Source organism: Mytilus edulis, chromosome 2, assembly GCF_963676685.1.
Source record: "Mytilus edulis chromosome 2, xbMytEdul2.2, whole genome shotgun sequence".
In the NCBI taxonomy this organism is placed as follows: domain Eukaryota; kingdom Metazoa; phylum Mollusca; class Bivalvia; order Mytilida; family Mytilidae; genus Mytilus; species Mytilus edulis.
In genome coordinates this window covers 34,281,282-34,308,491 of record NC_092345.1, presented here as the reverse complement: position 1 = coordinate 34,308,491, position 27,210 = coordinate 34,281,282, and the positions used below count along the sequence as shown (strand labels likewise).

Below are 27,210 nucleotides of genomic sequence, written 5' to 3'. Positions count from 1 at the left end.
TTTTAAGCCATTTAACGACCCACAATTAGCGCATGTTGTTTAAAACCTCATTAATCAGTTAGAAAATTCTAAAATCTATTTTCAAACACGAAATAGCGATGACTATTGTAATATGCAATTTAAGTGATTTTATTTGCTAATGTAATGAAAATATTTAAATAAATACCATTTCTCAAAACCGGATGTAGCGGAATGCTCCGTTAGATCTGCTGCATTGATTTTCCCGCCGAGTGGGTTTGATTCTTGATATATAAACTACCTATGAGAATGTTGCCATACTAATCTGTGCTTGCATTGAAACAAACCACCTGACCATAAAGGTAAGAGGACATTTTTTATTTCTTTTTTTTTCAGCTGCAATATAAAAACTTTTGGGCACAGCTAAAGAATCCAAAATTTGTTTCTTATGTTGTCTAAATGTTCACGTTCCAAAAAGTGAATCGTTAATAGAGTATATATTTTTTTCTTTAAATTTTGACATATTTAGCGGGGATGCACTAATGAGACAGCAACTATATAATTTTTTTTTAACAAAGAAGAAGATCCCAAGAGAGCAACATATCTTGCCTTTATTTCATCAACTTTTCATTGTTACTTCTTTTTTTGATAAATGCGGAAGCCATATTTTTTTAGTGAAAGTTTCAATTTTTGTTAAGTTAAGTTATCTCAGATTTTTACCATGTCTTATTCAAATGCATTGAAATAATTTGTTTTGACTCTTTTCTGGACCAAGAAAAAGTATTCACTACAGGCTTTTGCAAGCAAACTGATTTGTATATTGTTTCGCTATAAAGTAGAGAAATATAGTGAACCCTTCCTTTTTTCGATTAACAGTGTCAAATGGTTTTGCAAAATACCGTGCCAATAATTTACAAGGTCTGTTTTGTCTTGTCATTCCCCTTCAGTACAATTATTGCAGCAGGAAATAACTTGAAGCAGATTTAGATTGGTAATACAATATAAGTTGTTAATTTCACGCTTCTTGATATTTGTGTGAATTTGATTGTAACTCAATTTCCGAAATCATATAAATACGATTCTCTAAATTTGAAATCTGTAATATGTTGTGTCTAACGAACAATTCGAAAATAAAAAAAATGTAAACAACAAATTGTAATTTCATGCATCTGAAGCGCTTTTTTCTTAAATTTCCCTCATCATGAACACCCCAAGCCAATTATTTGAAAGCCGAGGATGTACAGTAAATATGCCTCTGCTGGTGGACTATTAGTCCCCGAGGGTATCACCAGCCCAGTAGCCAGTACTTCGGTACTGGCATGAAAATACGGATTTTTTGTGTTATTTAAATTTGGTGTTACAAAATATTCGAAATTATTATAAATTCAGGAATGTATCTCCCTCATGCAAAGCTCTGATTCCTTTCACGAATTTGACTATACTTTTTGGACCTTTTGGATTATAGCTCTTCATCTTTTATATAAGCTTTGGATTTCAAATATTTTCGCCACGAGCATCACTGAAGAGACATATTTTGTCGAAATGCGCATCTGGTGCAACAAAATTGGTACCGTTGATTTTATAACAGTTGAAAACATCAATTAGGACCAATGTCACTTTCAGTTACAATTGTCAACGAAAAACTCTTTTGTTTGGAAATAAATGTATATGTAGTTTATGATGTTTATATTACATTTACAATTAAAGCAGTTGTCTAGAAGTCTTTATTTGACAATTTTGATTCCTTTATACTTCTCTTTGAAAACTGATTTTCTAACTTTGATTGCTTGCACTTACAATTTTGCGAGTGTTTGAATACAAAAGCTAGTATTTGTTATCATTTACACTCGCGATATTTCCAGTATTTAAAATGTTCGATTTTTTTAATGAACCTCGAAATAGCTTTCGTTCATGTGTTTTTAAAGAATTATAAAATTGATAATGGAAATTGCGAATATTTGAAAGGGACAACAACCCGACATAGCTTTCGTTCATGTGTTTTTAAAGAATTATAAAATTGATAATGGAAATTGCGAATATTTGAAAGGGACAACAACCCGACAGATAACAGCAGAAGGCCACCAATTGGTCTTCAACGCAGCGACAAAATCCCGTACCCAGAGGTGGTCCTCAGTTGACCCCAAAATAAAAATGTGTACTAGTTCAGTGAAAAGTTACGTCATACAAAACTCCAAAACATATAAATGAACTAAAATTATAAAACATACAAGACTAACAAATGCCAGAGGCTCCTGAATTGAGACAGACGCAAAAATTCGGTAGGATTAAACATGTTTTGTGAGAACTCAACCCTCCCTTATGTTAAAAGTAATTGAGTACAGTTGACAAATTAGAAAAGTCAATAGAAATTCAAATATATAATGTTTATCGACGGGTAAGAACTATTTGTATTTATACATAAAAGCATGCAAACGAGACTTATTTTGTATAAAATAAGGATATGATTGCCAACTGTCCACCTGAGAAGAATTGACTTCAACAATGAGTAATGCCCATACCGAATAGAAAAGCTCCAAAAAGGATCCAGAATGACAAAATAATAATCAATTCAAACCAAAGAGAAAACCAACGGTCCCATTTATATACGAATCATCTAACGAATAACAAATGTATTATAGAAAATCTCTAAAATTATCCGTCCGCTATAAAACAAAATAAAGACTTATAGCTTTCAAAAATAAACATGTGTATTAACAATACATATCAAGATCTAAATACCACTTGTCTGGATATTAATAAACCATTAATTTGATTTAACGGACTTTCAATGTGTGTCGTAAACACCAAATTTAAAGGATAAAACATAAAGATATGACTAAAGTTTGTAAGCACTCTAAACTCTTGTTTTTACGTGCACACATAAAATCGTTTAACAGATTATCTAGTAAAAAAAATTGACCGTGCAATTTTTATCCGCTGATAAAACAATTTTGTTCATGCTTCACCTTGATAATTAATAATCTGTGAAAGGATCAGCATAATATTTCACGGAATGATTTTCATAACTCATTAAAGGCAATCGGGAACTAAGAGAAATCGATGGTAAACCTTTTTTTCATAGCTAATCCTGTAAGAACCCAACAATTTTATTTTTGCACAATATAAAAGATTTTGTTCAAATTTTAAAATAAATTTAAAATCATTTTTTTTAAATATGCACATTCACAAAATGTGTGAAAGTTGTTAATCGTGCAAGTTATCTTTTATTTGTTTTCGCTTTCTTGCTTATTATTTTTATTAGCATCCTCCTTTTTAAGTTTAAATTTGTACAATAATCTCCATATTCTAGGCTTTCTTGTGCCATCTGACCTGTCTTTGAAATTTCAAGTAAAATCAGTAAATGTGTAAAGTTGCATTAAAGCATAATTATTATTTATCACCGAATTACACTAATGACATCTTAAAACAGAAAAAAAATATATCTAAATATTGTAAAAAAGTAGAATTTATTACAGAATTGAATGCTGTTTTTTTTTTCTTTCTAATTTATGCGAAATTAAGTGATTATCATATTTTTCATCAAAGCGCAGAACAATACAGTATTGTGTTAAACAGATTTTCGAAAAAAATATGTTTTAAATTCGTATGTAAAACTTTTAACACAATCTTCGGCAGAAATTATCTGGTGAGACGAAAGCGGTATTAAACAAAGTGAAATCAATTTGTATACGTCATATAACAGAAATTGCCAAATGAAGATGTCGATTTTTAAGTAGATAGCTCATTAAATATCTAACAAATTTCAATCATTATTATACAACAATGTGCATGTTAAAATTATAAGAGGAAAAATGAATTAAAAAAAGACAGCTAATGACTTGAAGATACTGACGATGGTTTTATAAATTAATGGTTTCACTTAAATTGTCACAACTGAAGAGACAACTGTAGCGACAAAATCAAACATGCACTTTATCTATTATCAATGGCATCGGCATATACAATAAAAACATGCATTGATAACAGCATACAGGTATCGACAAATATAAAGCATACTCTAAACAAATCAGCAACGGTATCGACAAATAAAAACATCTACGGATTACACCAACAACGGTATCGGGATATACAAATATGGACTGATTACAGGAACAACGGTATCAAGATATAAAAACAGACGCTGAACACAGCAACAATTACATTTGCAAATACAAAACATGCCCCAAATACAGCAAAAAAGAGTACTGGCAAATTCAACACATGCACTGATTATGGACAGCATCAACGGTATCAGTAAATATACCGTTGAAATAAAATGGATTGAATACAGAAACAATGGTATAGGCAAATGCAAAACATGCACTTAATACAGCAACAACGGTATCGGCAAATACCAACATGCACTGAATGTGTTTACAACGGTATCGGCACATACCAACATGCACTGAATGCAATTTCAACGATATCGGCAGATACCAACATGTATTGAATACAGCGATAATGATATTTACAAATATGCAAAATTCAGTGTATTCTTCTTTAATGTGTATTTGATATAAATGTGCGAAACAATATTATCAAGAAAAGAAACCGACTAAATAATAGCAAAACAATTTACGAAAACCAAATATGACAGATATTAATTGACAAACATGCAAAACATGTAGAGGGTTTAAACATATCAACTCTTATCTAACATGGTACTGTGGTGTAATAGAAAAACGTTACACCAAACTGTAAAAATCAGTAGCGATTGGCTTAACTCAAAAGATCGAACGAAACTGTGTTCCCATTACAAATATGATAACATCGTTTCCATAAATGTTGTGTGTTCCAGTAGAAAATGTACATTACGTAGCAAAAACATCAATACTATGCAATACAGAATATAATTATGTGTGCTTGTGTTTGAGATGAGGTGGTCGAAAATAAGATATTTTTTTATGATTTGATATGAAAAAAATAATTATTTAAAATTTGTTTTAAATTTCTTGTAAAATGAATAGAGGAATAAATTGATTGCTCAGCAAAAATGTTTAAGAGTAGTCTAAAAAGTAATAGCGGTTTAAAAAAAAGAGAACTGTGTAAGCGAAAATGTATTTTATATTGATACTGACCTAATCAATTCAGTAGAGCCTAAAAAGTAACAGGTATATATATGCACAGCTGTATACCTTTATAAAAGAAGAGACATCACCCTTTTGTGCACGACTTTGCTGCATTGGTACGTGCATGTGGCGTTATTGGCTATTTTTTAATATTATGCCCTCTTCTTATTCTAAAAAATGTAAGGCAGGAGGATAAAAGGAAAAAATAACAAATTGTCGATAGTACACAATACTAAGAAATAATGATTACATGTTAAATGATCATCACTAACTTCATCACGAGCAATCAACTATCAAAATCTATCTATAAATGATTGCTCGATATGGTACAGAAATAATCGATGCACCAAAATTAACAAAGACGGATAACATTTCAGCAAAAGGTTAAAAATCTATGAATTAGGACATTATTGCAACTATTAGAAACACTATAAGGTCAACAGCTATTTATTTGTGTCGGTTCCTCAATCTATTCACTAGTGGGAAAATATAAGACAATATTTCACAGCATAATTTGCCGGAAATATGAAACCTTATCGCTTTATCTGTATCGGAATTAGCTATTAAAGGAATAACGGCGTAATTACAGTTATAACCAATTCTACTTGTACAGAATATATAACCAGCAAACTATGCATAATCGGCAGATTATTTTCATTTAACGTTCAATTTGTGGTTCTCAAAATGAAACACGGTTGAATATATTCTACGCAGTAATTGCAATGTCAAACTCCCATTAAAATTCAAGCAATTCTATTTCATGTTAAGTTTAAATTTTGTGTTATAGATTATCATGAAAAAGACTGAATAGAACAATGTACAAAGAAGTGCCTATATATTTTTTGTGTATGTACATTTTGTACATGTACACATTTGACCTGGGATGATTATATGGAATGAATAATTTCGATATTTTAATAAGACAAACATTTTCAAAAAGTTAATCTTAAAATGTATGATAACTATATAATTTATGTTCAAAAACTCCATATGGGTTCGGGACATTGAGCATTGAGCATTTTAAACAATATGCAATATAACATCATCCGCACAAACAGCAAATTATGAAACTGTGTGGATCACTTCTACCAGTAGTTATACGTTAACTTAACTTAGTAATAATGTATGTTTCACGTCATCTGAAACCTTCATTTAAGAATTGAAAGCTTCTGTTTGTAAATTTATTGGGATGTTAAAGCGTTTATCGAAGTACACTTTGTATGAAGCGCTAAGACGCATCACTAAATATGGTCGAATGGTCAACCCTATGAAATTACTAAAAGAAGCATTAAATCTTTATAATTACATTTCTCTGCAAGGATCATGCAAACATGATACCTATCAACTTTTTCTTTTATTTAATTGTGCACTTTATTTTTGGAAGCACGTGTCATCATGAACGTTACATTTCATTTTTAAATGATGGCTAATTTCAGAATGACGCGCTATTGATGTAACCCAATTAAAACAACGTATCATAATGAAACTTACATGTTATAATTTCAAAATGACATGTAACATTCATCATGCCAAGAGCTTCCACATTAAAGTGCACAGGTAAATAAAAGACGAACTTGACAGAAACCTTATTTTATGATCCTAGTAAAAATGTAACAATAAGTACTATTATTGAATGCTTCTTTTAGCAATTTTATTAGGTTGTAAAAGCTTTGATTGTGTGCACATGCACATTTTTAAAATGAAACGACTAACTGCTTCGGTCAACGTTTACACCCCAATGAATTTACAAAAAGAAGCATTCAATTCTTAAATGATTAAGAAATGCACTGTTGAACATATACTATAGGTTTCGACGTTTTCGTTTTAAAGGAAATATGGGTTATCTATTTTAGCCATCGGCACTTTTTATTTTTTAATACAATGTTTAATCACTCTAGAGCAAATGTCTAACTGACACTCAAGTCGGTACTTCGGGAATGTCAACAGATAAAATCTTATTTTAGTTATTAACAAACACGACACTTGTTGCTCGTTGCAATGTTTTTATACACCACAATAGCTTTTTATTGGATGATTCAATATTCTGGATTGAATAGCTTTACAAAATTGTTGAATAGTCCAATAAATCCATTCGATGTCTCAAATGTCCACTTAACTTTGTTGATTCAGTTCTTCAGCTGGTGTTTAAAAACAATTATATTACAATACCGTTTCATTTGATGAATCTTCAGTTGTCATATTGTATTTCTAGAAAAGCTTTTGACAAAACCGCCCCGAATGTTAATTAAACTAACGAGGATATTTTTTATTAGAATCTAGATTTAAACACAGATTAATGGGTATGTGTTTCTAATGTCCCTGTAGTAACCAATTATTATCACAAATCTCCATTAGTCCTGTTTGTTCTAACGTTTAATTTCAATTTCATAAATCAATTTTTTTTTAACAAATCATAGATAATTAATTAGTCGTGTGTGTCACATTTATGTAGATGTGTTTTTATGATAAATTATTTTATTGAAATAAAAACAAAAAAATCCCAGTAAAATTTAAATGTTCTTTGATGAAATTAAAAAAAAAACTTTTCATAAATTGACATGTTACAACTTCAAAAGTGTGTCACACATGGACCAGAGTTCTTTGGCTAAAAGCATAGCTTTGGAAAAGAATTGATTATTCATATGCAATACATGGGTTAAAACTATTCGAAAAAAGTTTGTCTTTTGATTTCAAAATAACTTTTTCATAACTACCTTGTTTTGTATGGTCCGCAGACAGTGATTGTAGAAAGATTTTTTTTTAATTATATCCGCTTTTTGTACGCCTTTGTTTTGCTTTTTATCATGTTGCACAGTTTTAAGTTCTTAAGTGTGCAATGTGTTTCAGACAACTTTTGTTTTTTGTTCTTTTGTTCTTTTGCGTTTTATTGTGCCAATCTCGTGTCTGTCTCGCTTTGTCTTATGTGTTTCGTTTAGACTTTAAGTATCTACCGCTCCATTTGAAATAACAAAATTTTATCAGAATTTAATTTATGACACTTGCGGATCATCCCACCTGTTTTCGGCAGGGTTCATGTTGCTCAGTCTTTAGTTTTTTCATGATGTGTTATCAATTTTTATTTTCGACTTACGAGTTTGAATGTCCCTTTGGTATCTTTCGCTTCTCTTTTGTGAGCGTGACTAAAAATAAGTGGAATCTCATCAAAAATATAGGAAGAAATTCTACGTATGTATATCCTTCTTAACGGAGGTTATTTTTTAAATTCATTAAATCTATTTTAGACAACAGACTCTTTGTGTCTAGAAATGACTTTTATAGACGTTTTCATGCTGAAAATGTGTTCACAGCGCGTAATTACGAATAGTAAAATCTTTTGATAAGACAATCATGTTAGACAAATTTATTTTCATAGTTTTCTAATACATCCTTGCTTTCAAATATTCGGCTTTGATCATTCATAATGATAAATGCAGAAAGTATCTTCAAGAGCATGCAATTTACATACTATTGTCTTATTTTTTTTATAATTAATGATCAATGTTTATAATGTTGTTCCTTCATTTTAAAATTCATTGAAAAGAAATTTAGATTGTGACAGGAATTAAAAGGCACCATCTCTACATTGTCACGATAATTTAATCACTGATTTATAAAGCAAGAGATTCTTAATGACAAAACTGAAATAATGTGTAACCATGCAAACATTATACAAGGACGAATCATCTAAAGTTAATATTCTGCTGCATAACGTATAATGTAAAGTTTAATAACCCGGTTTGTTGGTGGCGTCGTGTTGCTGAGTCATTTGTTTTCTATGTAGTGCTTTGGTGACTTCGTTTTGCCTATTTCACGTCCTTTATTGTGTCATGGTATTGTCTCTTTTTCTTTGGGTTACTTGCAATTTTTTTTAGAATCCCTTTGGTGTCGTCTACCCTTCTTTAATAATTCAATTTTGGATGTAACGCGTCTTCTGATTGGCTGACGTTATTTTGTTATGAGCCCATAGACATAATTTAGTCATGTGACCGTGACGTCATCAACGTTTTTTCATGATTTTCTACGGTTTAAAATGGAATTTAGAATTAAATTATAAGAAATGACTGTAATATTTTTTCTGTCTATTCGAAATAACATAAAAAATGTGGTGCACACTGTTAAATAACCCTTCTTTAATAACTATAAATGTAACAATCGAGAGTTTGGAATGCTGGTTCATTCATCAGAAGACGTCGATTATTTGAAATTGTATTAGACAAAATATAACTGGTTATCAGTATCCTAGATGCAACAAGTAATGTAACACAGGACTAAATCTGCTGTACATAATTGCAACAAAAAAATCCCAATGGTTTTAAATGATATTCCGGAACGCAGAATCTACCAAAATTGGTACTGATTTCGTGTCTACAAATGCCAAAGCATGTGCACGTCTGTGAAGGGGAACCACGTGCACTTTGGGAAAATGATCAATTATGAAAATTAATATTACTCTATTAGTGTGTCCCTGTTTTTAGGAAAATTATGAGCGGACGTCAAGCATCATATTTGATTTTGTATTCGCCGACCTAACACAGAGCTCTGTCAAATAAACCAATTTCTTTCGATCTGTTAGAAATATTCGATCTTCTAAATAGTAAATCCCCATTTGAAAAATTAAGACGCATTTAGAAAATCACAAATATACCGAACCCCAAGGACAATTCAAATCGAAAAGTCCCTTATCGAATGGCAAAATAAAAAGTTCAAACACATCAAACGAATGGATAACAACTGTCATATTCCTAACTTGGTACAAGCATTTTCTGATGTAGAAAATGGTGGATAAAAACCTGGCTTTATAGCTAGCTAAACATCTCACTTGTATGACAATAGCATACAATTCCATTATATTGACAACGATGTGTGAACAAAACAAACACAGTTAAAAGGTAAAAATGTTTTAAAAAAATTGAGGTACAGCCGTCAACACTGTGTACAATCTGAATCACTATAAAATCATAGACTGAAGTATGCAACAAAGAAACACAAAAATTGCGTAAATACAAAGCCCATTAGTAAAAAGGAAAGACAAGAGTACAAAAATTTACCATAGTACATTAACACAGTGATGGGGTTTATGAGTAAAGAGCCATGTCATATGTAACAAAGAAACACAAAAAGGCAAATACGCAAAGCACAATTATATCAAAAATGAAAAACAAGAATATAAAAATGTTACCATAGCACAATAACACAATGACGAGCTGTATAAGTAAAGAGCCACGTCAAATGGATATCACCAAAAACAGACTGAATAGTAAAAGTAATATTCATAAAGACAAATAAAAGAATACTATAACACGTTAAAACAACGTCAGTACCAAGACTCTGTACTTCAAGACCATCGTGTATAATTTGTGAACGTAATACGGAATATTTATAAACAAGGTCGTGGAACCTTCTGATGAACTTGCAAGCCCTTGAATAGCGAAAAAGTTGTGAAATATATATCCCATATGCAGGTGAATTTGGTATATTGCTACCAAAGGGGGGTTTGATGATTTCAAAATGAAAATCGTCTCGTTTGTCAAATTCAAGGTTTAAGTTTGAAAATGAGGCGGAGGAAGCCGTGTCTTTTGTTTCTTTAATTTATAGTTCTGGATGATATATTAATGGAAACCAATCAGTAAAGTTTGAATTGTTAATGGAATGAACATCATCAACATATCTAAATGTGAAATTAAATGACCTGGCTTCTTTGATCTTCTTGTTTTTAGCAAGTGTCTGAAGCAACTCCGACTCATATGAACATGAAAACTAAAAAGCGTGTCTGATCTATTTACCAATAAAATAGAAATAAGTTTAAACTCACTTTGAAATAATACGTTAAGGTAATACATAATATGATATGTAATGCGTTTATTAAAGTTATAAGAAACCTCAAATTAAAAAAAATATGCATATGTTTTTTTATAACTAAATAGATAGTTTTCGTTATACAACTTATGTATATATACTTTTTTTTCTGAGGAAAATTCTTTAATTTGTCCACATTTAGAAGAAGTTTTCTTCTTTTTGATTCCTTGCAGGAAGCAATTCGCTGACATAATTTCCGTGTGCATAGTGACCTGAGCGTAACCCTCTTCGTAAAAATCCGGTGATCGCAATACGCATGGATGTGTCATTAAAATAAACAATTATCTGATTGTACATGTTAAACACGTGCTCAATACCCATGCTTTTTGTTATTTGTTTACTATAAAAAAAAAAATAGAAAACAACACATTTAATAATTTAATGCGTCCGAAGCGCTTTTCTGGATTTACCTTCATCAGGAACGCTCAAAGCCAAACATTTGAAATCCGAAGATGTATAAGTACCGAACATCGTTGAAGAGCTATATGTCAAAATTACCTAAAATAAATAGCCAAATTCATCTAAAGCCAACTTTGCCTGAGGGAGTTGAAACCTTAGTTTCATAATAATTTCAAAATTTATAAACGGACAATTTTAATAAAGTTTGTTAAATCATGTCAGTACCGAAGCACTGACTACCGAGCTGATGATACCCTCGGGGACTAATAATCCACCAGCAGAGGTATCGACCCAGTGATGTAAAAAGTAGAAAACAACACGTATAAGGTGACAATCGGTAAACTTCGGCTTCAAAACACGGCATTTAATAAGCAGCCATATTTGTTAAATCATAACAGACAGAGAGAAAAAAAATTGACGATTAAACGATACATTTGCGTAAAAAATGATAAATTCGTGCACAGAGGACTAAGTTTAAAATGTATACATGCATTAGTTCAAAAATTGGATAAAAATTATTTTTCACCACTCACTCGTTTCATATGACTTTAAGTTAAATAACACTTATTGTAAACAAATCAGCTAATCAAAACAGCGTTTACAACTTCCCAACATTCCGCTATCTATTTTTGGAAAGTGTTTTGAGCAGTTACAAGTTTGTATGGTCAATACTCCTAGTAGGTGCACGAAACACACGCTTTGAACAAGTAAAGCTTTAAAAAGTAACATGTAATTTATCTAAATGCACATATTCGGTTGTGTAAAGAATACAAATGTTATATTTTCCAGTACATTAGTCTTAATTTTTATTAAAGATTAAGTTAAAAAGCCATATTTTTTAATCATACTAGTACTTTTCATACTAAAATTGACTTATTTTCTTAATGAACTGAAAAGAGATTAGATTTATACCTTTGTGAGTTATCCTAATGATCTCAGTTTCAGGATAGTTTTGATTCATCTTACAAAAAACATGTATGAATATGAGTTTGTGGAAGAAAGATACATGTTTGTATTAGAAAAAGAGGGACGAAAGATACCAAAGGGACAGTCAAACTCATAAATCTAAAACAAACTGACAACGCCATGGCTAAAAATAAAAAAGACAAACAGAAAAACAATAGTACACACGACACAACATAGAAAACTAAAGAATAAACAACACGAACCCCACCAAAAACTAGGGGTGATCTCAGGCGCTCCGGAAGGGTAAGCAGATCCTGCTCCACATGTGGCACCCGTCGTGTTGCTTAAGTGATTACAAATCCGGTAAATAGTCTAATTCGGTAGGTCATATTCATGAAAGGGAAGGGGATTGTAGTTACGACGTAAGGAACATATCCGATATCATTTGTGAAACGGTTATTCCATAACGGTCAACCAACTCGTGATGGCGTCCGTAAAATTTACGAAGGGATGATTTCAACTTCACCATTTGGAACTCTTGGTTTAATAGCTTCCTTGTGAGCAGCAAACCTCTATCAAGAAAATCATGATAGGAAATGCAAGCATGGGAATATCGTATCAATTGGGAGATATATACCCCGTATGCAGGTGCTGCTGGAATGTTGCTACTTAGAAATGGTAAGTTCACAATTGGAAAGCTGAAATCATCTCTTTTGTCGTAAAGTTTTGTTTTCAACCGACCCTCATTGTCAATTTCTAGATGTAAGTCAAGATATGAAGCCGACTTAACTGTATCTGTAGTATCCTTTATCTCTAGTTCGATTGGATAGATGCGTTCCACATAGTCACCAAATTTTGAATTGTTTAGTGAAAGAACATCATCTATATAGCGGAAAGTAGAGTTAAAGGATATTGCTAACTTCTTATCTTTCTTCCTAAGAAGTTCCTGCATGAAGTCAGCCTCATAATAATAAAGAAACAAGTCGTCGAGTAGAGGGGCACAGTTTGTTCCCATTGGAATGCCGACAGTCTGTTGAAAAACACGTCCTCCGAACGTAACACATATGTTGTCAATCAAGAAATCAAGCATCTTGATAATATCAGTTTCAGAGAATTTTTTGTTTGAATCAGAGTGATTCTTTACAAAGTAGGATTTATCCCTCCCTAAGACAAGATACTTGTATCTACGTTGGCCATTCTTTTTTATGAAGCAAAGTAATATCAACTCTTTCAATTTGTCTTTTAGTTTGGAATGTGGAATACTTGTGTACAGGGTAGAAAAGTCAAATGTTTTAATACTGTTACAAGATGAAAGAGAGTTAGATTGTATGTACTCTAAAAGATCTTTTGAATTTTTAAGTATCCACATCTGATTCACGCCACCTCTAGAATAGGCAGTTTCACAATAACTTTGAAGCCCGTCTTTGATTGCTGATAAAATAGATGTTAATAATTTAGAAAGAGGTTTCGTGGAGCACTTGGAAGACCCAGCAATATACCGTTGTTTGTAAGGACACTTATGTAGTTTAGGTATCAAATACAGTGATGGAAGATCCAGTTCTTCATCTTTGGTTGAAATTCCAAAGGAACATAGAACAGACCTATGATTATCCAGGATTTCCTCTTTGGTAAGTGTCGTGAGGGTATATGTTGAGTTACCAAGTGAATTGTCAATACCTAATTCGTTTATCAAGCAGTTGATGTAGTGACTTTTACACACAAAAACGATGTTATTTGGGGCTTTATCTGCAGGGACAACAACATATTTGTCATGGAGGTCGGATAGGTGTTTTGCAACATTTGGGTCTTTAAAGATTGACGTAGCATGGTTATTGATGGACCCATTCAGTTTCTTAATTCTGATTTGTATCAACGACCTCACTGCCTTAATCCATTCGGAAAGAGTGTCTACGTCTTCCTTCTCGCGCTTAGCCCATTGCCTGGCATAATCCTCGACTGAATCCATCAAAATTTTAAAGTTGTATTTCCAATTGATGGATTTAGGCTCACGATATTTGGGACCTTTCGATAACACATTTCGTAGAGAAGTGTTATTAACAATGTTAAGGTCACCGGTAATAACGTGGCCAGCAGGATTATATGTGAATTTGGAACTAGCACAAGTGCAATCAGGAGGTTTAGACTTGAAGTCGTCAATATCGAGATCCTGCAAAACGCGTTTGTAATTGAAAATTTTAGTTGCAATAGGTTTGGTATAGGTATAAGAAATTATTGGTACAGACTGGTCTTTGAAATAAGGAGGTATTTTCGATTGAACTAATTTATGATGAAGGATATTGCCTAGGTTGACGCCATCGAGACCTTTGTTGGCAAAGGAAAGATTAAGAAAAGATCTTTTCTCTTTTTCATCTTTTCCAATGCGAACTGGCTTGAAAAGTCTGTGACTTGCAATATCCGAAATTATAGCTTCAAGTTTGTATTGGTTTGAATGAGGGTTTGTAACAGTGGATTCCAAACATAAATTGAACAGAGAATGAAGTTTCGAAAGGGGTAATGAATAAAGTTTCGTGCGAATGTGATGAATACCTAACGGCTTCTGTATGAATGGCAGCAAGTCATTAATAGAGACATCATGCAGAGAAGGTGATGTATAATGACGATGACCATGACTGCGTCTACGTCGAGGAGTCGAGTTGAAAATATTCATCACATTCACCGAGTTACACGAAGGACTAGATAGAATACCTATACCATCAATTTTGTCATTGCAGCCATAAGGTGTTGCAGTTCCCAATTGTCTAATCCAGTAGTCTTCTTTTTGTCTACGGAGAGTCGTTGAAAGATTAGGATTGTTAGAGCTATGGTATATCTTTTCGATAATGCGAACTGTCATAGAAACGATGGAATGATCGGGCTGATTGAAATGCTGGTATAGAATGTCGTTAGCATTAAGGTTAATGTCTGATCTATGACCGCACATACGTTTGTTAAGCCTTCCTTTCGTTTCACCGACGTATACCAATCCGCAAAGGTTGCACTCTAATCCGTAGACGACATTTATCGATTTACAATTCAGATCATCGTAACTTCTGGTAAAATATGACTTCTTGGTCAAATTGCTAGTGAATTCAGCATCTGTAATTAAAATAGCACAAGTTTTGCAGCCTTTGGTCTCACATTTTGAAATGCGACAGTGTTGTACTGTGTCATCAAACACCAAAATGTCTTTAAGGAGAACTGAACATGGCTGTATATGTGTAATATTGCTATTGTCACTAGGACGATGATCTGAATGAGTCGTGTTTGAGATATTTGTCATGTCTGGTGATGAGGGGACACCTGCCGTATCAGACGACACCGTGTCCATGGTGACGTCTGTTTCTGACCTTTTTATACTGTGCGACGTCCGAGCCAGTTTCCTGTTTAATCTTCGTAAGTTCATGCAATTGTAATTTGCTACTGGGCGGATGATGTCCTCGGGGACAAAATGTCCACCAGCAGAGACATCGACCCAGTGGTAATAAAAGAGGGACGAAAGATACCAAAGGGACAGTCAAACTCATAAATCTAAAACAAACTGACAACGCCATGGCTAAAAATAAAAAAGACAAACAGAAAAATAATAGTACACACGACACAACATAGAAAACTAAAGAATAAACAACACGAACCCCACCAAAAACTAGGGGTGATCTCAGGTGCTCCGGAAGGGTAAGCAGATCCTGCTCCACATGTGGCACCCGTCGTGTTGCTTAAGTGATTACAAATCCGGTAAATAGTCTAATTCGGTAGGTCATATTCATGAAAGGGAAGGGGATTGTAGTTACGACGTAAGGAACATATCCGATATCATTTGTGAAACGGTTATTCCATAACGGTCAACCAACTCGTGATGGCGTCCGTAAAATTTACGAAGGGATGATTTCAACTTCACCATTTGGAACTCTTGGTTTAATAGCTTCCTTGTGAGCAGCAAACCTCTATCAAGAAAATCATGATAGGAAATGCAAGCACGGGAATATCGTATCAATTGGGAGATATATACCCCGTATGCAGGTGCTGCTGGAATGTTGCTACTTAGAAATGGAAAGTTCACAATTGGAAAGCTGAAATCATCTCTTTTGTCGTAAAGTTTTGTTTTCAACCGACCCTCATTGTCAATTTCTAGATGTAAGTCAAGATATGAAGCCGACTTAACTGTATCTGTAGTATCCTTTATCTCTAGTTCGATTGGATAGATGCGTTCAACATAGTAACCAAATTTTGAATTGTTTAGTGAAAGAACATCATCTATATAGCGGAAAGTAGAGTTAAAGGATATTGCTAACTTCTTATCTTTCTTCCTAAGAAGTTCCTGCATGAAGTCAGCCTCATAATAATAAAGAAACAAACTGACAGAAATCAAATCAACTATTTTTTTATTATCCAAGTACAACGATAACAGTGTTAGTGATGCTGGCATATTGTTTTAACATATTCTTTCTTTCGTCATGAAAGTGTGTAAGACGCTCCATTTTAAAGTTATTTTCATGTTTTACGTTTATTGGTACTGATATATCTTGATCTTGACTGTATAGACAAGAATTAGTTTTGGTAATAAACTCTAAACAACTTCTTTGGAATTTTCCAAACCTTGAAACTACTTTTTAATGTGAAATTTTATTCAATAAGCTTAACCCGTGTATGAAAAAACAAAAACTAAGAGTATCTTTGATTTTGATGGGTGCTCAGAGATGGAAAATGAAGTAGATAAACAAAAAAATAGAATAGTTATAACTAAAGCATCATATACTAGTTTGCTGTTAAGAAAATATATATGTTAGATTGTTTATTGCAAAAACTTGGACAAGTAAGCACTTAACTGGGTTATTTTTGGTATGTATAACGAATTCTTATTTCGAAGCGTGGGAGATATTTATAACGTTTTGAAATCTCCTGGTGGTCATCAAGACCAATATAGCCAATAACGTTGAACGTCCTTATTATACATGCTGGATATTGCAGAAAAGTCATTGTTAATTGGATCGAATAGATGCAATCCCTTTATTGCAATTTAGTTTTTCCGTGAATTTTCTGTATTATTTCATTCTTTCAAGCAGATTCTAAAACGTGATTAGATATTAAATTTTAATATGATAGTTCGATAATAGGCTTACAACTATTAATGTAAAATGCGTTTCAATTTAAAGTAAAATAAGGATACATAGAAGTTCATTAAAATTTTAACCCTTCCATATTAATAAAATCAGATATGATTTTGATAATGACAGTGCATTGGAATCACCAATTTTTGTTGAACAAATAGTGGTATTGTATACATCGAATGTGCTTCTTTAAAAGGATTTTACATTTTACACTTAAATTGACTTATATTTGATATTTTCCATACTAATATTAGATTCGTGTTTAAAGAACTGTGTTTGTAATTTAACGAAAATCTCTATCATAGAAAGTGACATTACGTAGTGTATGTTATAAACAGGGACTTGTCCAAGATAGGGAGTTGCGTGGTCGTAAAATTTGAAATTTGTCTAAGGGTTTCTGTTTTTCTGTTTATTAGTGAGACCCCCTTTTAGTGCTATTTTTTTTTTTTTTTTTTTTTTTTTTTGCTGGTTTGTTTCTATTACTTAGTTTTCTTAAGTTTTTGTACTTCTTCTTCGTCTTATTATTTTATCTGGTGTTTTGCTTTTGTTTTATTTCATGCTGTTTTTTAGGTCTTTCCACTTTTCTGTGGAAAGACCTATTGTTTTTCTTCTGATTATTTTTTTTTCTTCAGCCAAATTTTGTTCTTGCGATAAACATTTGTTTCTCAATATGTCGCTTAGATATTTGGTATATGGTATCGAACAGTTTATGCGCTTTTGAAATTTACCCTGCGTAACCGAATACTTTTTTTTGTAGGAGTTATCTTCCCAAACACTGTTTTTCTTGTGTCCACGACTCCTTCGCAACTGTAAAAGATTACGACAAATTTATTTTACAAAATTGCTCGTTCCTTCTCATGATTTGTCCTATTTTGACCGAAGCGATATGAATGCTCCATATGAGAGTTATTTCCCCTTATGCATTTGATATAAGTGATATGCATTTCTATCTTGTAAACCATAAGTGATAGAGACCTAGGATCTTTTGATTTGAGGTCCTTGGTCCAAAAAAATGAAAATTAGGTCAAGGTCAAAGGTCAAGGTCATATTCTAATTTTTGAGTTAGGCTTATTTCCACTCATTTCCAGAAACTGTATAAGACATCGACAAATTATTTTGACTAAATTGTTAGTTGCGACATGTCGTAACTTAATAATTTTAGTTGAAAGGGTGCGTAGACAATGAATGGGAGTGTTTGCCCCTATCATATCTAAAATTATGTGTAAAGTGATATAACTTATTAACCATACATATTAGAGACCTAGGGTCTTTTGATTTGAGATCCTCAGTTTGTGACCTTGAAATTGAGGTAAAGGTCATAGGTTAATTTGACGTTCTAGATTTTGACCTTTGCTTTAAATTCATATCTATACATCATAAAGCCATATTAACTGATATTTTAGACTGATTTTTAATATTTTAATATCAAAATATATATTAACTGGTAGAAAGACCTTCAATTGTTCTCTGAACAATTGGTTTTTAATTATAGATTGTTTTGATTTGGTTTGGTAATCAGTGTGGGAATTGTTGTTTTTCAAATGGTTCTGGACTCAATATATAAGATTTCTAAACGAGTGTCAACATTTTAAATTAATTATTTTCTTTTGTAGTCTTAACTCTTTTATACCTTGTCCCATTATGGTTCGAAAATATTGATCAACAATATCTTTAATCCCAAATAAATATATCAATTAGAATATTAAGCAGACTTAAATTAAACGAATAAGATAATAAAGAAAATATGATAAAATGAATACAGGCAAACCCGCTTTATAGACAAATAAAAGTGCCTAAATCTTATATATCTTATCGAAATGCGATGTGTATGCCTTATCAAACCGTACAAAACCTTCAAAACTGCAGTATTCAAGCATATCTTTCAAATGTCCCCGAAAGTATCAACTATCAATAATTTAACATTTCGTAAAAAAGGATCCAGTTGTCTGCCAAAAAAAATCCAATATAGTGCTTTTGTCACGTTTCCGTCTACAATCAGACACATTATGTTGAATTTATCATCATTGATAGAAGAAGAATATAACATAATGTTATGGACGGATAAACATCATCAGTAGCGAATTTATTAAATATAATCGGAACAAATCGACGCGTATTTTTCCAATTAATGTTTATTTCAGAGAGATTGATGCCAACACAGCGGAAACATAACACTACACCTCAATGTGGAGTTTTTGATAAAAGTTATATATTGATTTCTTCACTTGCAACATAATATAACAAATTATGAATGCGTTGCCAATGATTTTGCCTTGACAAAAAAATACGTATTAAGAAAAGAAATATTTCAAGTAAATGACTATTACATCAAGAAAGATTTTTTTAGTTTGAGGACATTACAACAGAATTCCAAAATTAACTTAAAAAAGAGATGCAGATGCATGTTAAATCGAATTAGTTTTGTTAAAATTCGTAAAAGTTTATAAAATTTGATAATGTTTTAGGGAAATTTAAACTGCTTTGAGGCGAGTTGAGTAATGGTAGTGACATATTAATTTTATGAAATCCTCTTCCAACTATTATGCCTTCAGTTTCCTTAACATTATATAAATTTTAACAAATATTATCCATTGTACTTAGAAACGGTTAATTGACCTACCACAGAACTAAGCTACATAAAGGATTCCGATAATTGTTGTTGATTGTAGAACTACTTGTTTAACTTCCGGTTAACCAGGTTTGATAAACATCATTTTAACAAGATCATCAACTTTCGGATTCAAATTTCGAATGCGTTTCCGTTCTTGAAGTAATTCAAAAAGTTGCTTTTACAAGACGATACTAATTGTTAATCAACTGTGAATACAAAGGAATACACATGTAATCAACAGAACAGAATGTTGACCATGCATAATTTCATAGGAAACAAAACAATAAAACCCATTTATTGTGATATTGTAAAGTATATATTAAAATCTGCCAATAAGATCTTTTCAGATCTATGCTAGGCAAAAAGTAAAATCACAAAAATACTGAACTCCGAAGAAAATTTAAAACGGAAAGACCCTAATCAAATGGCAAAATCAAAAGCTCAAACACCTCAAACAAATGAGCCGTTGCATTTTATTTTTGTTCATGAATACTTTTATAACTAAGCAAATACCTTTTTATAAAGCTCAGATATACTTTGTTGGTGTTTTTTTCAAATGCACATGGATATTTTTTTTAGCATAAAATTTAAATCCTAACATCTATGAAGAGTTTATATATACAGACTTATATTAAAATGTCAGTGTTTGTGAATTCAGTGAATGAACTATATGTTCGCATGCATTTATCTTTGTCTACTAATCCAGACGAATTATATCACTCCCGGTTTTCATGTGAATTCATACGACCCCAAATTTTAGTATAAAATGTTAGCGATCACTGCTTTTATGTGGCCATTATTATGACATGTCTTCCTGAAAATGTACTGTCATGTAAGAAACACGTACTTCCTCTACATGTCCGACATATTCCTAAATGAAAAAAAAAATCAAATGCAATTGTAAATTTTAGATTAATATTAATGTGTGTAGGTCTTTTCAATATATGTTAAAATCCCAGAGGTAGGGGGCATTTGTGGAAAAATTTGGTTGATTATATTGGGAAGCATTGAAACATGACTGGAGCCGGGCCCCCCTCTTTTGTAGTCATTTGGACCCCCTTATAAAAATTATGGTTCAACCACTTATTACCCCTATCAACATCAAGAGGTAATCGTAGCTTTAGGCTGACATTAAGGATGATACATGTAACTGACCCACCCACCATTGAAAAGGCATATTCAATATACATGTAGTATAATCTTTCGAAATGGCAATATTTTTGTTATAAATAGGGGGTGCAAATTTCTGAAAAATTTCAATAATAACAAACAGAATTCTACATTGAACATCTTTAAACCTGAGAAACACCATCTGAATATCTTTTTATTATCAAAATCCCCAGTATGATTTTTTACATGAATTTTCCCAGAAGTGAAAAAAAGCAAATTCTACTTTTTCTTTTATTTTTTCTTGATTGATTATAAAAATGTGAACAAATTGATTATATAATAATTATAGAAAAAGTTTGAACAGGTACAACAGGGGGTTATATTGTATTTAAAGTTCTTACCTGAACCAACTGGCACAAGTTGTCCTGTTGAGATCAACAGATGTCGGCTGACAATTGGGGTGACACCTCTGTCTGGCTTGGTTTTCCCTTTATGGGTGGGATGACTGCATGCAACACTCCTTCTCCATCTTATTCCAAGTGTGGCCCGATGGTGTGGACATATTGTATAATCACAAAACAAAGTGAAAATACCAAGACGGAAAAAAATTAAATGGCCTTCTGATGGAATGCAGGTTTTTGAGAGTTGTAGTGATTGTAAATGGCTGTTAATATTAATGTTGCAGCTGCTTATTGTAATAAGATTATGTTCTGATGGAAAATAGTTGGAAAAACCACATCTACTGTTAGAAAAAATTGAAATGCTGCAGTTTCTTTCTGTCCATGGAGCGTCTGCCATTGTTTACATTTCCCTCCAATGTAGTATACCTATTTTCTTTTGCTGAAGATTTCCGTCAGGGGAGATAATAACATGGCAATTTTAAATTTTTTTTCAAACGGTTTTTTATTATCAATTCAAAAAATCCCAAGATTGTTTTTGTTTTATTTGATAGATATAACAATTGTCTTTCTATCTATATATAACTTATCATATATTTTTTCTAGCCTTAAGAAAAAATTAATGAAAAATATGTGTAATTTTACATAGGACAAATAGGCAAAAATCCTGAAAATGAAACCTCTAGTAAAAAGCAGCAGTTTGAATGATGAATATAAAAATTGTGAATGATGCATTATTTTCACCTTTTTGAAGTATTTATTGCAGTTTTGGGTCATTTGATAAGATAAGGTATATCACATTTTAGTTAATTTGTCAGGTTCTTACATGGACTTCTACTTAAATGTTCGGCTCAGTATGCTACCATTATCTAATCAAATCTAATTTTATAAATCAGGCCATTGTGCCAAATTTGTTAAATATCATGGAATTTCACTAACTTTTTACAAAGGTTATCCATTTGAAATAAAATAACTCAATACAGTTATTGTTTTATGTTCACGTTTTTGACGAATGTGTAATGTATATGAAAAAGAGACTGTTTCACAAGACATTAGTTTGATTAGAAAATGGCGAAGAAATATTATGTCATCAATGCTCTTTACCTTTATACTTGTTTGTCATTCTGACTATTTTGATCTGAGCGTCATTGATGAAATGCGCGTCTTGCGTATTAAATTATAAGCTTGGTACCTTTGATAACTATTAGCATGTCGAAATGTGTTATTGTAATGTATATTTATATATATGTACTTCTATGTCCTGAATGGTCTTGCATTTATTTGTACTGCAGTAGTGTCATGTAATGCTGTCCCTTTAGTGTTATATTAAACATAGCCATACAAGCGCGAGGTTTGGCTAGCCACAAAATCAGGTTAAACCCATCATTTTTAAATTACCATGTACCAAGTCACGAAAATGGCAGTTGCTATCTTAAAGTTTGTTTCTGTGTGTGTTACATTGTCGTTTGATTTTTTGTTCCACATTAGTGTTTCTGTTGTTTCGTTGTTTTCCTCGTATAGTTGCGGTGTTTCCCTCGGGTTTAGTTGTAACCCGGATTTGTTTTCTCTCAATCGATTAATGACTTTCGAACAGCGGTATACTATCGTTTCTTTACTTTAAGATCAAGTAACCTAGCATATGTGAACACAAAGGCAGGTCTTCATAATACGTTTCTATTTGATAATTGCAAATCATTGCACATTCACATAACCGATTCAAACAAAAAATGTCTTTATAAATTTTGGTTCTAACATTTTGAGCCTAGTTTTTCAAAACCACCTGATTAGCATTTCTATTCCTTATAAAGGGGTTGGTTGCTTCTCGTTCATGCCTTATTTTATTGTTCTCATCTTGATTCCCCGACTGACTTAGATAGTGGAAGTATTTTCTGCGAGTTTCCAAGTCAATTTCTTACTTTCTAGCTCTATGCGTCCAATCAAAGTGAAATTGTAATGAATTGTGGTCATTTAAACGCATGGTAAATATTCGGAGATTTCTATTTCTAGAAACATAGATAAAGATTTAAAAATTTAATTTTAGAAAGACCGAGTCGAAAGACCGAGTCAAAGAAGGAAAATAATACTTTTATATAGTCGTGCGTTCGGAGTCATTTTTTATCTATCCTCTTCATGAACGCTCAAACCTAAACCTTTGAAAGTCACGCATGTAGAAATGTTTGACATTCACTCATGTAGAAACTTTGAAAGTCATGCATATAGAAACGTAAGGAGATTCATGACCATTAAGAACCTAAGAAGAATAGCTAAAGTCAAATATTGCCAACTGTATCTCAGAGATTTGAAATCATAGTTTTCTATTTCTGAATTCATTTATGGTGATCGTTTTAAACATATTATATATCAATAAGCGCAAAACATCGTCACATGAATTCACAAATCACAGCTTTCGAATAATGATAGTATACTATAACATATGTTCTGTCTTCTTACTAATTTGTTCTATTTTTCAGATGAAAGCCTTTCATACTTCCGTGCTTATTATGACCGTGTTCACCACAATTTTTGCCGTTAAAGAACATCCTATTTCGGTGAGTGACACGGGGGAAGGAACAGCCTGTGATACAGACATGGAAGTGGCTAATACGTGTCTTGCATGTTCCCGTATAAATCGAGACATTGCCGTTCGCATAACTGATTGCTGTACAGAACCAAAGGCATACACCGTGTGTCAAATATGTACAAAAGATCCCAGCGGTTGTCTTGAAGATGCAAGAAGTATCTCAAGCGACGAATACATAGATGATGGATCCTCAGAGGAGACTGAAGTAGACAAGAGATATGGTCGAATGTTTATGGGAGGCTGGTCGTATCCAGGACGACAAGATAAGCGTTATGGTAAAATGTTTGTCGGAGGAGGTTACCCTGGTCGATCCATCTTTGGAAATCGTATGAATAAGAGGTTTGGAAGAGTATTTTCTAATGGATATGGGTACCCGTATCGGTCTAGTACAAAGTTTGGGAAGCGATTTGGAAGGCTGTTTACTTCACAGACCGGAGGAAACAAGCGGTATGGATCGTTGTTTCTGGGAAAGAGCAGGTGGTGATCATGTTTATGTATATGCCTTGATGTACAATATTTAGAACCTATGTGTAAAATAATTGTAAATAGACCCTTAGAGAATACACAGGACGGTGTGCAAATTTGATATATGTAAATAACTTATGTATTTTTCTTATTTTAAACTCACTACCAGATTGAATAGTGTGCAGACAAAAAACTGCAAAAGTTTATATTTTTAAATTGGGATTCGCATTTCTCTAGTCAATTATACTGTCTAATGATGAAATAAAATAAAAATTTCATTTGTACAGCTGAAATATCTAATTTCATCAGAAACTTTTCTTGTAACTTTTGTTCAAGTTGAATGTCGTAAACCAGAGTTGTCTAACTTACATTGCTATTATTGGTGAACAGGTATCTAATTACTATTAAATGATTACATAGATAAGTTTGTCTTTGGACTACCTGTACTCCCAGCTGCGATTCGTCCATCTATTTAATATTATCCGATTACATCTTAGCGAAATATTTCTAGTAGAGTTATTGACAGTGAATAACAATCTTGATCGACACTATCTATATCTATTAAAGTATTGCAACCTTATTCTTATAAGACTAGTTTATGAACTGGAACAAAATAAAGGCAACAGTAGTATACCGCTGTTCGAAACTCATAAATCGATAGAAAAAAAGATCCGGGTAACAAACTAAAACTGAGGGAAACGCATCAAATATAAAATTCGTCTAAGTGTTTACCAGTATTGCATCATAGTTTGTGAAAAGTAATGATATTAATGTCTGTGTGCATGACACGATAGTGATTATTACTCTTTTCGGTTCTTTTTTATGTAGCTTGTCCTCATCTATTACCGAAGGTGACTAACATAAGTAATCCCCAAGAGAAGGCACTTATTGATTATGGACTTCATAAATTGAGAACCCTCCTAATCTGAATTACTGTCCTTACATAAAACATGAATGGAATCTTAATTTTTGAAGTAGATGTTACTCATCACTATTGCGTCCAATATGTTTGCGTAATAATTAACAAAAAATGTTTCTTCCTCAAAATAAGTTTCGTCAATAACAGTTTAGACAACATATGTTATAAAAATTCATAAATTCGCCTTATGAATAAAGACAACAGTAGTAAACCGCTGTTCAAAACAAGACACATTGAAGAGCAACAAGAACAAACGCAAACTTACATAGAAACGGACAGTTTTATAACAACTGCCATATTCCCGACTTTGTAAAGGACATTTGGAGAAAAAATGATAGGTGGAGCGTGTTTTTATTGATAGCCAAACCTCCAGCTTATATGACAAATTAATGTTTAAATATATATATAAGATGACAACACTATACGTGACAGGAATTATGTACGTACATTTACTAACATGCTACCCCAGAATAACAACGAACATATTCCATTAACGACAACACAGCGACGTACTTTTGTGACGTATATATCTATAATCTTGAAATTAAATTCATACTATTTTGTACCTCGTTCATCGGTTTAAGCTATTTAACATATGATATGTCGGTCATTTTCTACCTGAATATTTGATATCCGTTTTACTCATTCCTATGTCGAATAGTGACCAGTAGTTGCCAAAACTACATCCACGTTAATATGACACTGGTGAGTTGTTGTCTTGTTGGCAATAATACCTCATCCCCCTATTTTTAATATGAGGCAACATGAAATTACACAAATGAAGTTGAAAAACAATATCAAGTCGTAGAGAAAAGAGGAAATAGAATCTTTTTTGGTAAGATCTTATCATAAAAGAGGGGCGAAAGATATCAGAGGAACATTCAAACTCATAGATCGAAAATAAACTGACAACGTTAACGCCATGGCTAAAAAAGAAAAAGACAAACATATGAATATGTGAATATGATAAAGCAGATTATTATGCTGTATTCACGTGTGCATGTACCTGCAAGATATTGATTGAGGAATAAGATTTGACAATGAGAGAAAATAGAATATTGTAAACGATGATATAACGTGTAAATGTTCTATGTAATGATAAATATGTCTCTTATCAAAACAGTTTAATGATTTATGTCGAATGATAAGCCATGTGGATTAATACTGACATTAAGCACGCAATAACTGGAAGGATCCTGTCATTTTAAAGGGGGGTTCAATTAACGACAGTCATATGTCCCAATTCAAAAGCATTGATCTTCAAAAAAAGAGGCTCCATCTCCTGGAATCCCCTCCTATGGCAAGCCGTTCTCGTCAAAACTATGTTTAAATCCTTTTTTCGAAAATAAAATACACACCGAGAATTAAAAACCTAAAATAACACACTGAGAAATCAATATTACACACTGAGATTTAAAAAAATTAAAAACACACTCTGAGAATTCAAAATTACACACTGAGATTTTAAAAAGACACACTGAGATGAAATGAATTGAAAAACACACACTGAGAATTGTTAATTACACACTGAGATTTCAAAAATACGCACTGGAATAATATGCAAATTACTAATGAATATTCATGAGATGAATAATTCAACAGATTTATATCTTGATCTCAAGAACTCTTGTCGTTATAATGAAATGCGATTCCTTCAACCAACATTCGTAATAAATTTCAAGACTTAAGATCGCTCATATTCATAAGTTTGTTGCCTATAATTCAGATCATTACTACCAGTAATTAAACATGTGTCCCGTTTCAAAGTCTTCAAACTGTTTCCCTGATTTCGCTAGTTAATCTTTTATATTTTTGTTACGTTTATATGCTATA

General features: G+C 32.3%; 1 protein-coding gene across 1 annotated transcript; it reads left to right on the top strand.

Annotated features, from left to right (window-relative positions):
* The first annotated feature begins 140 nt into the window (after positions 1-140).
* On the top strand, positions 141-24,751 carry LOC139512049 (uncharacterized). Its single transcript, XM_071299366.1, has 2 exons — positions 141-320; positions 23,884-24,751. The coding sequence occupies exon 2, from the start codon at positions 23,884-23,886 to the stop codon at positions 24,475-24,477; it is 594 nt and encodes a 197-aa protein (XP_071155467.1). The 5' UTR covers positions 141-320; the 3' UTR covers positions 24,478-24,751.
* Positions 24,752-27,210: the final 2,459 nt, after the last annotated feature.